At 33.0% G+C, this 15,518-nt stretch overlaps 1 protein-coding gene across 1 annotated transcript; it reads left to right on the forward strand.

Annotated features, from left to right (window-relative positions):
- The first annotated feature begins 577 nt into the window (after positions 1-577).
- Positions 578-5,629, forward strand: LOC114328664 (uncharacterized). Its single transcript, XM_050653911.1, has 2 exons — positions 578-1,748; positions 4,463-5,629. The coding sequence occupies exon 1, from the start codon at positions 642-644 to the stop codon at positions 1,662-1,664; it is 1,023 nt and encodes a 340-aa protein (XP_050509868.1). The 5' UTR covers positions 578-641; the 3' UTR covers positions 1,665-1,748; positions 4,463-5,629.
- Positions 5,630-15,518: the final 9,889 nt, after the last annotated feature.

A 15,518-nucleotide genomic window follows, 5' to 3' on the forward strand; every position in this document is an offset into this window, starting at 1 on the left:
ACAAAAAAGAATCGAGCAAAACTAAGTGTATCAGTGTTTAACGTGGTAAGTATTTAAACTATATTTCTGTCAAGAAAAAAAGTTATCGCTTATTTTTCCAGATACACAAGCAATATCATACTACGCGAAAACATGTAAACGATAACTGCCAACCGGTAAAGTATCTCCCGACGTTCGTTTGTGTCGGATAGATATGGCAGTTGCGATCAGATGGCCCGCCAATATAGTTTTTGCAATTTTATTAAATAGGAGATTAGAAACATTGATGCACACAATTACCCAACACGTACCACTAGCCGACTCTCCCCTACCTACTTCTTGTAAATGAGTAATTTCCGAACATTAAACATCGATACTGTAGTAGAATTATAAGCAATGTTGCCGATTTTAGCGCTTCCTTCAATGCAGTATATCTAATTAGAAAGTAAACGCTCTGTATATGATAGTTAGCACAAAAAATTATTACATGCATACTTACAGAGTTTATTTATTGTGGAATTTCACGATAGTGGCGATTATCTGCAACCTGTTTTAAACCACATTGTGTATCCGTTCTTTTGGTGTACTCACATGATAATGTGCATTACGTGTAGATGTGTAGATAATAAAACAGAAGCAGTTTTTAAAGATTATTCACAAAAATGAAGACTGTTTTATATTTAAGTTGTTTGATATCATTAGTTTTTGTACATAGTGAAGTTATCAACCCTCAATCCAAAAATTACACCATTATAGATTATGCAAGTTCGTACTCGATTCCTGTTTGGTATGTATATAGCAGCAAAGTATCGTTTACATCAAGTATCTTATATCAAAAAGGGCAAAAACAACACGAAGACATGATTTATTGTACAAAATTCAATACCAGCCAATTGTGTTCCTGCCTAAAAACTTATTTAGGTAATCCTGATACTGCCCATTTTCGTAAACCTGTCCAAGACAAGCAAGTAGCTGTAGTAGATATGGCTCAATCTGTAATACGTTTAAACAGTGGAACAGTTTGTAACTATCATAAAGGAAAATGCCAAGACCCAAAAATTAACAGTTCTGTTGGTGTTTGCTGGGAATATAAAAAACATAAAATTCACACACAGCGATATATGGTAGAGGAATATAACATTAATTCAAATACATTTCTAGTTTTTGATTACGAAGGAACTAGAACTACATTGCAACTATTATATTTTAACAAAAATAGCTCACTAATATGGTGTACTAATCGACTTGATATGGTGGTTTTTAAAGGATCTTATGAGGATTTCGAAAATTACAGTATAGCAAATACGTCACGTAGAAATTTTAAATGTTTTCCAAAAAAATTGGTTTCAAATGATCGAAACACAGAAAGTAAATCTGAAAATAATAATATTGATACTGGTACTATGTATGAAAGAATTAATTCTCAAAAGTTCCAACAATTATCTGAAAGTTTTTGGGTCATTAAGTTTGTATGCGTGCCTGTTATTGTAGCTTTGATATTATTGCACATGATTCTGTCCTGTCTGCAGTTCAAGACTTTAAACGAGTTAAAGAATGGCAATAATGTTAAACAGGCGAAGATTTCTGAAAACTCTAACAGAAAAGTAAATAAAAATCAAACTAATACAAAGGAAGCCTACTACGAAAGTGTTGACTATGATGCCATAAACCGAACAAAGAAGTGAAGACTCCATCTGTAAGAATTGTTGATTTTAAGAATGAAGAGAATGAGTTATACAAAGAACATTAATCTAGATTCTGGATAGTTGGTATGTAATATTAAATCATTTTATTTATTTTTTAATAAATTCTCTGTTCAGAGTCCATGTCTCGCTTCCATACGTTATTGTGGGACGAATTATTGTCTTATATACTCTTATTTTTTCTGCTCTTGAGAGTATTTTTGATTTAAGTACGGTCATTAATGAGTAATATGCCCTGTTTCCTGCAATGATCCTGGCTGCCACGTCATTTTCATATTTATTTTCAGATGTTATGATCGCTCCCAGGTACTTAAATTCTTTGACGACTTCAAAGTTGTATTCATTAATTGTTACATTTTGTCTAACCCTTGGTCTTGGGTTCTTCGTAACCACCATGTACTTGGTCTTGTCCTCGTTGACCTTAAAACCAACTTCCTTGGCTCCGTTCTCGAATAGGGTGAAAATTTCTTTTGCATCTCTGGTGGATTGTACAATTGTGCTCACGTCATCCGCAAAGGCCAATAGTATTTTTGATCCTTGGGCGGCAAATCCGTTTGTCAGTTGTGGCTGAGCTTTCCTTACTTAGTCCCAGTGCGAAGAGCTTAGTTCCAGTGCGAAGTTAAACAGCAGGGGGGCGAGAGGATCTCCTTGTCTAAGCCCGGTGTCGATGAGGAATTCCTCCGACGTGGTGCTGCCAATTCTGATTCGTGCGGAAGCGTTCTCCGTGCTCACCTGTGCCAATCGTACCAGCTTTCCAGGCACTCCCATTTCTACCATAGTCTCCCACAATGCTTCTCTGCTAACAGAATCGTAAGCTTGTTTAAAGTCCACGAAGATTTGGTGTACATCCCGGTTGAATTCCCAGTTTTTTTCCAACACCTGGCGTAGGACGAAGATCTGGTCTATGGTCGACCTTCCTGGTCTGAATCCGCTTTGGTAGTCGCCTATTATTTCCTCTGCGTATGGAGTTAGTCTTCTAGATAGTATTATGGATATAATTTTGTATTATGTTGTATTGATTAACGGTATTCCTCTATAGTTCCGACATATTTGTTTATCTCCCTTCTTGTGAGTAGGTATTACAGTCGGAAAAATGAAAGAATACCGATGAACGAGCATATAAAACACGCTGTATTTTCCTGTCACCTTGTCACAAAGAAAATTGCCCAGCGCAAGTACATGTAATAATAATTATTACATGTACTTGCGCTGGCCAATTTTTTGTGTGACACGGTGACAGGAAAATACAGCGTGTTTTATATGTTCGTTCATGGGTATTCTTTCATTTTTCCGACTGTATATGGCTTTCATGCCAGTTTTTCGGTATTTCTTCCCTTTCCCAGACTTCTCTTATAAGATGACATATCTCGAGATGTAGTTTTTCTCCCCCTTTTTTTAGTAGTTCCGCCTGTATGGCGTCTGGGCCTGGGGCTTTATGGTTTTTTAGGGACGAAATTGCGGACTTTACTTCATCTAGTGTGGGCCCTGGTATCTCAGGTTCGGCTAACTGGTATTGTCTTTGTTGCTCTGTCGTTGTGAGGTTTTCTGTATTTAAGAGTGGCTCAAAATATTTTCTCTATTGGCATCTTATTTCTTCGTCGTCTGTGAGCAATTGTCCTGCATCGTCTTTTATAAATCTTGGGCTGTTTGTCGTGTTGTCCGTCATTGTTTTTAGGTCCCTATAAAACTGTGTAGAGTGACCGGTTCTATGTTCCTCCTCGAGTTGCTGTATTCGTGCTTCTAGGTACTGTTTCTTTTTAAAACCTTTTTATATACTTGGCTTGGTTGGTGTCACGGACTCCGCAAATTTTTTAATCCATTTTAAAAATAGTTCTAGGCTACCTAGACACCTGAAATTTTCAGGATAGCTTAGAACTAGCTAACAATGCAATATTTAACTGATATTATACAGGGTGATTAATTATATAGTGGGGTGAAGCTCCGTAGATCCGTTATAGTAATGTGTAGCGATAAAACTTAATAACAAAACTTGTAGTGAACTTTGAGCTTCATATTACAAAATTAGTTGGCTTGGCATGTTACAGGGTGTTCGATAACATAGTGGCAGACCAAACTTATGTTTTTTAAATAGAACAGCCTGTATTTTATTTTATATTCGAAATCTTCGTAACTTTTCGATTACAAAAATATTAAGGTTTGGTATGTTATACGGGGTATTTACAAAGTTATAACCAATTTTATATGAAAATCGTAACAAGTTTAACTACCTGTATAAATAAAAGCAAGCACAAGGTCAATAGTTTATTGACGTCATAATTTTTAATTTATTGTCAAAATTTTCGTAAATGTTTGTTTTGCTAATTTTCCTTATATTGAATACAGGGTGAGTCAAAACGCAAGTACATTATTTTCTCAGTAATTTTAAATAGAACACCCTGTATTTTATATCATTATCGAAAAGTACCATTACCATACTATAATTTTTGTATAACATTCCCTATGTGTAAATTTATTAGTTTTCGAGATATTTTCATTTTTCAGAACAAAATTATTAATAATTACGGGTCTAAATCTTTCCAAATTTTAAGTAAGCCATGGCTGAATAATTGTCTAAAACTTACAATTTACGATTACTGATTATTATCAATCTGTAATCAAAGTTGACTACAATTTTTGTTATTAACTTTTATTACTATCTATTACTTATAACGGATCTACAAAGCTTTACCCCACTGACTGAATCACACTGTATGGATAAATCGATTTTTTTAAATTTCAAACTATGTTAAAAATGAGACTAATTCAATGATATTTTATAGTACGTTAATAAATTGATATCTACAAATTGATGGTGCCTCAGTGGCATTAGACTGCAGATCGAGAGGCCCCCAGTTGGAACCCGGCTGTTGCGTATCTTTTTTTAATAAATAATTAAAAGTTTATATAATTAAAATTATATACATATACCATTTTAAACAACCGTGGTATTATAAAAAATACTATTTTATACTAGTGTAATTTTTGGAATCGTAATTATAAATAACAGTTAATACACCTACTAAAAATTCATATTTTATAAGTTAATTATTCTTTCCAAACATGTTGTGTCCTATATATGTACATATACAATAGCAAAACCGTGATATTATAGAAAGTACTTTTTATTAGAGTGTAATTTTTGGTTTTTTAAGCATTTTATCGTTAAATCATTTATCGTTAAATTATTTTATATATTCTTTCCTATAAATAATAAAAAGGTGTTATTATAAAAAAGTTCATTTTTATAAAAGTGTAATTATTTCTTTTCAAAAGTCTTCTCGAATATTATAATCGGAAGGAGCCAAATCTGCCAAATAAGGAGGATGTTCTGATTGTGATTATTCATACTTTAATTTCCATTTGTCAGTCATTTTGAGGGGAGATTGATTGTAGGTTAAAGATGCCGTCTTTATTCTTTTCCCTTTTTCTAAACTAGTTAAAACATTGGATATATTAATATTTAAAAGATAAGTTAAAATTAGATTTGAAGAACTCTGCCTTTGTACATTTTTTGTAAACATTAAAGCGATTATTTCATTCATAGGAGATTCTGACCAATAGAAAGCTACAGAAATCTGAATTAAATCGATAATTTTTGATAATCTCCCGTCGTTAAGTATATTAGGTCAGATGCCCTTCGTTGCTACAAAAAAATACGTTCAGTGACATTAATGATAATTAATGTTTTAAAAATTATAAAAGTGATGACTTTCAATCGTCAAATATTTATAAAAACTGTGTGTTTAATGGTACTTACATAAATAAATTACAATAAAATTTTGGTTTTGAACAGTTTTATTCATGAAATAATCGCAAAAAATTGCACTCGACCTCTGAAATTAATATAGAATTTTTGCTCTCGTGACACTTTGGCATAATTTCACTCGCCTTCGGCTCGTGAAATTAAAACTGTCAAAGTGTCACTCGGGAAAAATTCAATAATTTCAGAGCTCTTGTGCAATTACTACTGATAATTTTTATATCTTCTATTTAATAAAGAATAATTTTTGGAAAAACTGCTGTTTTACTAGTTAGACCCGGCACATATGGACCGACGCGACTGGTTATATCACTTCAATTTCGCTATTTCTATGACTCTTTCAGGTTTCATAATTGTGCCGTATATTAAAATACCCGCCGTCAGAAAAGGGACGTTCTCACGACGTAGTGTTAAGTGGCAAAGCCTCGTCGTGACGTCAAGACCTGATGCTCGGCTTCGATACGCGTCGTCGGTAGCGCCGCTTTTGCATCCGAAATCTTGTGTGGAGCTGAAGAGAGATTCGCTACGCCGCAGTGCAGTTGTACTTGTCAGAGGAAATGCATCCATTCGGAACGGATATCCGGTAAATGAGATTATATATATGGGGCGATTTTAAATTAATGTTAAGGTAAATGTTCCAGTAATAGACACGTTAAGGTAAAGTTTGAAGTTGAGCTTTCAATATATCAATATTGTTTTAATATTAATATATTCTATTAAGCTCCTCATGAGCTTCTGTTATTGTACTTTTAATTGGTATAATCTAAAATGGCGGAAAATTTCATACTTTAAAACGGAAAATAAAAAAATAAGAATAATACCATTTGTACTAGTAATCGACACCAGCAGTTTTTAACTGTCCTTATAATAGACATCTCATGTCCCAGTAATTGACACTAGGAAGTTTAGCATAAGTTCATCCAACCACTTTCTGTCTTTACAAATGACCAATTATTTGGCATATATTTCCAGAAGCACAGTTTTCCAGAAGCATTTCCAACAAATAATGTTGTAATACATTCTTTCTCGTCACAGTTTATACTGTTTTGTTGCCTCTTCTCACAAGAACTTTAGATCCTTTGGGAGAAAGAATAAAGGCTGTTTCGTCGCAGTTAAATATTCTTTGAGGATCATCCAATATTTTATGGCAATTGACCTCATTCAGATATTGCCTAACTTCACAGAACCACGGTCCACGAGCTTATGTTGTTTTCCGTTACCGAAGCTCTACCGGGTGCTAAATTCTGTGAAACTCTTGCAGCAACTGGCGGATGCCTTCTTAGGAAATTTTCATACCAGTGTCGGCCCAGTCTACTATTGGAAAAAGTAGTTGGCCTTTTCAGATTTTTAATGAGAATGTGTAAGCTATCCAACAGTATTTCTTTCGTAATGGGAAAACCAGAATTTCAACAATAAAAAATCCATCTTTCCAGCTCACTGTCCTCTCTTGTTGTAAGAAAAGTTGTTGGTCCCATTTTTCTATTAACAGGAGACTTCCCTTTAAATTTGTACATCAAGGTAACTCGAGGGACACCAAACGTTTTGCTAGCTGTTTTCATCGGCATACCTTGACCAACGGCCTACAGAGCTTTCAGCATCTGTTCTTGACTAATTAAATTTTGTAGCCATCCTAGAATAATTAAAAAGCATAATAGTAAGTACATTTCAGAGCTTAAATATCTCTAGTACCAGTAATTGACACCCACCGGAACCAGTTATAGACACCGATTTTATTTAGAAGATTCCCACTAACTCGTTCATAAAAAAGGGTGTCAATAACTGGTACAGAGTTAGATTGATCTTTGTAGAAACCATCTAGAAAGTTGGAGTAGAGATAAACTCAACAGATTAGAAAAGGAGAGGTATAAAAGCTTTCACTTCTGAGACCGAATAATCTACACCTGTGTCAATAACTGGTTATCACTGTACCAGTAATAGACACTAAAGGATAAACAAAAAATTCGGGAATTATAAGATTTAGAAAATATTTTTAATTGATAATATTGGAGAAAATATATTAAAGAACATATAGAACTTGCATTACAAGTAATATGTCTCACCTTAAACTCTTATAAGCTTATTCACTCAAGAAGGATTCTAAGCGTTTTTACTAAGCCAACTAGTCGTAGTAGATCGTGACCGAAACACGTCCTCTATTAACCACTATTTTTCGAACACTGGTGAAAACTGTATATCAGTTGACACTAATTATGACAGCAAACAGTTAGAGGTGGACGACTAGATGTGTACGCATGACAAAAACAACTGTGAAACCCTTAATATTTGCAGAATTTCACGTATTGTGTCGATAACTGGGACAGTGTCTATAACTGGGACATTTACCTTACTACTTACTATCTGGTTTTTATGGTGATTAATAGTAAAAGACTGTATGACTCGTACACACTTCTATATAAGTCAAAACGCCAACAGGTTTATGTTTTCAAAAACTGATAGTGTGTAATAGTTATTGAGGTACCCAGGGTATTATAAAGATAATAACGCTTGAAGTCAATGGTGCATATACCGAGGGCTTCGAAAGGATATATAATTGACTTTGAAATCATGTCATTATTTGTCAAATAATATACCGGTCAAAGAGTATGTCAAATAATAGTTTCGGTCAAAGTCCCTCGGGCCAAAGGCCCTCGATATATACACCATTGACCTCAAGCGTCATTATCCTTATAATACCATTGGTACCTTAATAACTATTTTAAAATCAGCTAAGTGCTTTCGGCATAGCAAATGCCATCATCAGAGTTTCCTATAAATACATTAAGTTGAGAGACTTACTTATAAAAAATACAAAGATTGAAAAAACTTACCTACGTCTTATAGATATAAAAACCTCATAGAAGAGCAATTGTTGAAAAACAACATATTAAATTTCAAATTGATACAGGGCTAGGCCTCTGATTTTGGGTAAAAACCCTTAAATAGTTATGTACGTATCAAGGGCATTAAATAGATGTTTATAACCTAAGGGCGACAAGCTTATAAACTCAAGGGCCTCTACAGGGTGTTTGGTAAAGAATGGGCCATAGCTTAACCTCAGGTTCCTGAAGTTAAAATAGGCCGAATTAAGCTAACTTACCTTAGTACAAAGTTTATAATAACCGAGATACAGGGTGTCAAAGTTAAACTATTTTTTTATTTATTATTGAATATTTCCTGACAGGTATCAGATAGCAACATGAAATTTGGTATGTGGGGGTTTTTTGGATCGAAAAAACTAAATTCCCTACCAAAAATTATGTATTGCCCAGAAGGTGACACATACGCCTTTCAGCACTCATTTATTACGTTTAATTTTTTTATCCCTCTCTCTGTATAATTTTGGCATTAAAATTTTTATTCTCCTATTAGTTTTACTTAAAAAAGGTATTCTTCTTTCATCTCCCTAAACTCAACCGTTTTCGAGATAAACGCATTTTAAATCTGCGATACACCATCATTTTTAGCATAATATTATTGTAGTTCGTCCCGAAAAATAACTTAAAACCATAATAATTGTGCCAGTTCTCAAATTTATGTTATTGCATCGCAAATTCCATTTGAAGAAATTTGCGATACATTTTTGGATAATTTTATGGCTTTAAGCAATTTTTCGGGTGTAACTACAATGATATTATGCTAAAAATGATGGTGTATCGCAGATTTAAAATGCGTTTATCTCGAAAACGGTTGAGTTTAGGGAGATGAAAGAAGTATACCTTTTTAAGTAAAACTAATAGCAGAATAAAAATTTTAATGTCAAAATTATACAGAGTGAGGGATAAAAAAATTGAACGTAATAAATGAGTGCTGAAAGGCGTATGTGGCGCCCTCTGGGCAATACATAATTTTTGGTAGGGAATTTAGTTTTCTCGACCCAAAAAATCCCCCACATACCAAATTTCATGTTGTTATCTCATACCTGTCAGGAAATATTCAATAATAAATAAAAAAAAGTTTAATTTTGACACCCTGTATCTCGGTGTAAGTTAGCTTAAATCGGCCTATTTTAACCTCAGGAACCTGAGGTTAATCTATGGCCCATTCTTTACCAAACACCTTGTATATGTTGCCCGATGGTATATAGGCTATTGATTATGTTTAAAATAAGAGAGCTAAAAGGAACTACAACGTTAACAGGATTTTATTGTCTCATATGATCAATGAAACTCTAAATTTAAAAAAGCCGCGGAGTGCTACCATTTAAATGGGTGCGTTTTTGAGAAAGAGGTGAATTAGGCCCTAGGCACAGGGTGAATTGGGGTGAGTTCTATGCACTTTTGGTACAAACACATTTACAGGAAAATTGTTCCAGGTTAAATTTACTATCTAAATATAACATTTTAAAGTCAAAAGTATTTTTTTTTACAAAAATTTATTCAGTTGAAACCAAGAAAAAAACACGAAAGAAAGCATTTTTGTTTTTTGCTTCATAACTTTTTTCCACGGGAATATAGGTATAGATATAGGCATTGTTTCAGCAAAAAATTACTACAGTCCTTTCTCTTTAAAATGAAGTTTGGTAAAAGTGTCTAAGATTTATAGTTACCGAAATAAGATTTTTCAAAGTTCGCCACTCACAGCGATTTGGGGCCATTTTCCCATTATTTCGCAAACATTGTTCTGTAATTTTTTTCTACGCATACCTAGGTACATGCAATGGTACATTTTTACCTTTAAAACGGTATATTGTATAAGATTATACTGCTCTTTTTAAGCAAGTTAAGCTTTTTCAAGGTTTTATACTTTGAATGATGTTTGATATTTTTAATGATTATTTTTTAAATTTCTCATTCTGACCTTTTCTTGTACATTTAGGTACATGCATTGTGGAATAAAAAAAGCTTATATTCTTTACTTTAAAATGGTGTAGTGCAAACAATTCTAGGACTATTTTTAAACAAGATATCCGTATTAGATTCAAGGGTATCCGTAATTTGAAAAAAAATTAATTTTTTTTTTATTTTTTCTATCAGATGAATGTAATTGTATATTATAATATAATTTTTATTTCCAAATAACTTTTCTTAATATTTTGATATTGTGAAATATAAAATTACTTTACTCTTGAACGAAATTCATATTTTTTAACATAGGTACCTCGTACACTATTGATAAAATTTTATACTAGATGATTTCATCTTAGGTTTTAGACTACGCAGAGCATTTTGTGAACAATAATTTTTTTCAAAAAGTTAATAATAAGAAAGTTTTCCATATGGTTCCAACTTAGTGGGACCCATTGCATGTGTGTGTATATGCCACATTTTGAAAAAGCATAAGTAGTTTAAAAATAGTCCTAGAATTTTTTACAATACACCGTTTTAAAGTAAAGAAAATTAGATGTCTTTTTTATTGTACAATGTATATACCTATATATACAATAAAAAAAGTTTTAATGAGAAATTTAAAAATAATAGTAAAATGTATCAAAAATCATTAAAAGTACAAAATTTTGAACAACCATGTCTTACTTTAAAGTAGTCATACTGCCTTATGCAATAGACCATTTTAAAGGTAATGGACTTTTCTTTCTATTAAATGTAATATTGAATATACCTAGAGCTACGTAGAAAAAGGTTACAGAACAATGTTTGAGAAGTAACAAGGAAAATGGGCCAAAATCGCTGTGAGGGGCGAAATTTGAAAAATCATATTTTGGAAACTGTAAATCATAGAGACTTCTACCAAACACCACTTTAAAGAGAAAGGATGGAAGTTTTTTTTTGTGAAGCAATGGAAAAAGTTATGTAGCAACAAACAAAATTGCTTTCTTTCGTGTTTTTCCTTGCTTTCCTTTTGAATATATTTTTGTTAAAAAAAATATTTTTGACTTTAAAAGGTGATGCTTCGATAGTAAATTTAACCTGGAACAAATGTCCTGTAGACGTGTTTGTACCAAAAGTGCATGAAACTCACCCTAATTCTCCCTGTGCCTAGGGACTAATTCACCTCTTTCTCAAAAAGGCATCCCTTTAAATGGTAGAACTCTACGGGTTTTTTATATTTAGGGGTCTATTGACTACATTAAACAATAAAACCCCGTTAACGTTGTAGTATATATCTACACCGTTCTTAAAATAACAAAATAATGAAACAAAAATATGTGATAAAGAACCCCACACCGTTTTGAACTTGAAATAAAAATAGAATCTCTGAAATACGGCAATTAGTCTGAAACTAGAATGAAATTCAATAAGATTGTTTCAGTTACAAAACTTTCTGTGTACAAATTAATTTAAATTTTGGAATTCTCTTCCGCTTGGCGACGAAGGCTTTTCATAAGATAAAACCAGTAGCGGCACCGCAAAATAAATAGAGAAATAAGAAACAACAATTTCACTCGCTTTTTCCTGCAATTCCTCCACTACAGACCAGGGCATTTAGCAAAAAATAAATCGACACAGCTACATTTTTTTTTCTACAGCACCTAGAGATTTGCAACTTTTTGCATTGTGTTCAGAATGAGTCAAGAAAAAATCTGCAACACAAAAAAGGATGGAAATGCATAATTGCATTTTAAAGTTCATAGCATGCATCCAAAAGTACATAAACATGTCAAAATCAGTAAATTAAGGGCCATATTTTCTTGTTTAGGGGATTTTTGGGGTCACTGAACACGAATACGCACTCAGAACTGCCTCCCGAAGTACTTGGTGCCCAGGGTTACACTGCTAAGGCACGTCTTCTAGAGATTCGAGGGTTTTCTGCACTCAATTGATTCAAACTGATTACTCGGAGGTTTTTGAAATCGCTTCATATTAGAGCTTCACGATATTCGATAAAAATATCGATATTGTATTGATATCGTATCGAAAACCAATACAATACCGATACAATATATACCTTAGCAATATTAATGTCGATACGATACTCATTATCTGAAATCAATACAATACCCTTGTATTGTCGTTTGTGTGTCTTGTGTTTAAAAATAAAACGCTACAGTTATTTGGTTCTATATTGTGGAATAGGTATTTAGATCATATTTATTTACATAGAAGTATAAGTGATCCGCAACCTAAGCATCAGCTGTTATAGTATTTTACGCTTGAGTGCCTAAACTTTAAACTCTTGGGAGTGAGTAAATCACATCATCTTTGATTACACTGTTTATATCATGTGGAATTTGTGGCAATATTGTGGCATGCCTGAAACCGAATCTCGCAAGTTTGGATCTGCTGACGACTGGACCCTTGTAACAAGCCACGGATCTTTAAAAACTGCAGAAATCACTCTCACGAATGACCTATCCATCCTCAGCGAATACCTTAAGAAATGGAGACTACAACCAAGTATTACAAAAACTGAAGTATCAGCTTTTCATCTCAACAACAAGCTGGCAAACAGAGAATTGCGAGTGTATTTTAATAACAAGCTGTTGAAACAAAATAAATACAGGAAATACCTTGGAGTTACTCTAGATAGAACGCTCACATTCAGAGAACACCTAACGAAAACAGCAGCAAAATTGAAAACACGCAACAATATAATACAGAAACTCTGCGGCACTAAATGGGGGTCCACAGCATCCACTTTAAGGTCCTCTGCTCTTGGCCTGATATATGCGGTGGCAGAATACTATGCACCAGTGTGGCTAAATAGCAAGCATACCCACCTGGTCGACACTCAACTGAACCGTACTATGCGTATGATAACGGGCACAATTAAGCCCACCCCTACAATGTGGCTACCCACCCTTAGTAATATAGAACCACCCAACCTACGCCGCGAACATGCATTGGTTAAAGAATACAACAAAATAATGGAGAGCCGCCAGCTTCTAGTCCACAACGACATCCCCGATATTCTTGGAAACCGACTCCGATCCAGGTTACCCCCTTTACAATCTGCTCAAGCGCTGCAGCAATCCAACTTTTAATTAAATACCCGATGGAGAGAAGATTGGAAAAGTAAGACAGATCCGCATTACCATAGCCTACCGGACTTCATAGAAAAACCTGGCGAATTTCAACGTCCCCGTAAGATTTGGACAGCCCTTAATCGAATTCGAACAAACTGTGGAAGATGCGCCGACTCCCTCTGTAATATCATTAGGACAATCTATATAGAATAATATGTTTTAAGTTAATTTTAAATAACCTTATAAGATATGTATTAGTGAAGTGACATTGAACTCAGATGAACCCATAAGACGTGTTGTTTTGAGTTAAGAATAAAATATAAAATAGACGACAAAACACGAGAGAATGAATTATATTATTGTACGTAGAATTGCGAAATGGTTTGGCTGATATAATGTTATTGTTTATAATACACTTCAAAGACTTGTAAATAAAGTATGTTGTAGCAGATGAAGCAGTAATTATTTAAATAAGGACTATAAGGGTTAATTGTATACCAACCCTTCAACTTTCCTTACATGGCGCTCCTGTAAATTAATTGGGAGAATCTTCTGAAAATGGGCGACAAAAATTGGAAACACCGACGGCGGAAAATGGACCAGACCAGGACCCAGGAACCGAACCCAGTGAAAAAAAGACAAAAGTGTTAAAATGTAAGTAGTCTATCTTTATTGAAAATGCTTCCCTCGTTTTTTATATTATATACATATTATTATTGAACATTGAATATTTATCTTTGCTGATTTTTGAATAATTTATGAAGTATCGATTTTTTTTTAAGAATATCTATGAATTCTGAAACATGAAGTGATTTTTGAGAATATTTTTATCAAAGTTTATTATATATGCTATTACTGAATTTTTATTGAATTTTGAATTTTTATTGAATTAATTTGAAAAATCTATCCGATTTCGATTTTTAGTACGGTTATTTTTGAATATTTTATGGAATATCGAATTTTTTTTCAAACATTTCTATCGAAGTTTGAGATATAAACTTATTTTGAATATTTTTATCTAACTTTTGCATATGCTATTTTTTTTATTGACGAATATGTATACTATTATTGAATTTTTATAAGCCAGTTGTTTTTATTATTGATATTTATTGATTCTATAGATACATTTTCATCGATTTTGTGTTAAATTTTGTATGAGATGAACCTGAATTAATATTTTTTTGAGTGATAAATGATATTTTTTTAATGAATAATGATTAGTGATGACATACGTTGATATAAGAGCTTTAAGACAAACATTGCTATAAGCAAGAGATATATTTTTAACGAACCGACCTGAAGAGTCGAGATAAAGAATCTGGAGGACTATATAGATAAGAAGAAGAACTAACAATATTATAAACTAAATATTATGAGGCAACTAGAGACAATAAGAAACCCACTGCTTTTGTCAAATTAGGAAGGTACTAATGATTTATAGAATCTTGAACGCTTATTAGAGACCCACTCTGTGTTTTGAAGGGTACCTATTTTATTCATGATTATTCGTGAATAAACAACGGCCTCATAACAAGGGATTGAGGTTGTGGAATTTGTAAAAGAATTTGATCTAGCCAACGATGTTATACCCACTTCTATCAAGGTAGATTGTAGAGGTTTCGTGGTTAGTATATTAGTATTGAGTATTATGATTGACGTTGTGAAATTTGTAGAAGAGTTTGATCTATGCAACGAAAGTATACCCGCTTTTATTTAGGTAAGACGCAGAGGTTTCGTGGCTAGTATATGGAATGATTATTATGATGAAATGATATAGGAAGATGAATTATGTGCACTGTAGAAATGTTATATGTGGAGAAAAATGAAAAAATATATAGTGTAGTACCAGACAAGAAGAAGAAGAGAAAAAAAGAGAATTTTTAATAAAATATGTGGGAAAAATGAAAGAAGAAACATAAAAAATGCCAAAATAAACAGGCAAAATTAAGAAGATACTAAGCAAATAAGTAGCTAATCATTGAATTTTTGTCTAAGAATTAAAGTTGTAATTTTTTTTCTAAAGTAACGTAAATTATAAATAACTTATTTTTAAATGCATATAATGAATTCAGGTTAAATTTTCGCGGAAAATGGAAGTGTTTGAATTAAGGATAGACAATATCTTACAATAAGTTTTGGTAGATAGTAAGCAAAGGGACACAGAAAGTGAAATTTTTAGACATTCAGAAACATAGATTAAATATTTATTATAGGT

This window comes from Diabrotica virgifera, chromosome 6 (genome assembly GCF_917563875.1).
Source record: "Diabrotica virgifera virgifera chromosome 6, PGI_DIABVI_V3a".
NCBI lineage: Eukaryota > Metazoa > Arthropoda > Insecta > Coleoptera > Chrysomelidae > Diabrotica > Diabrotica virgifera.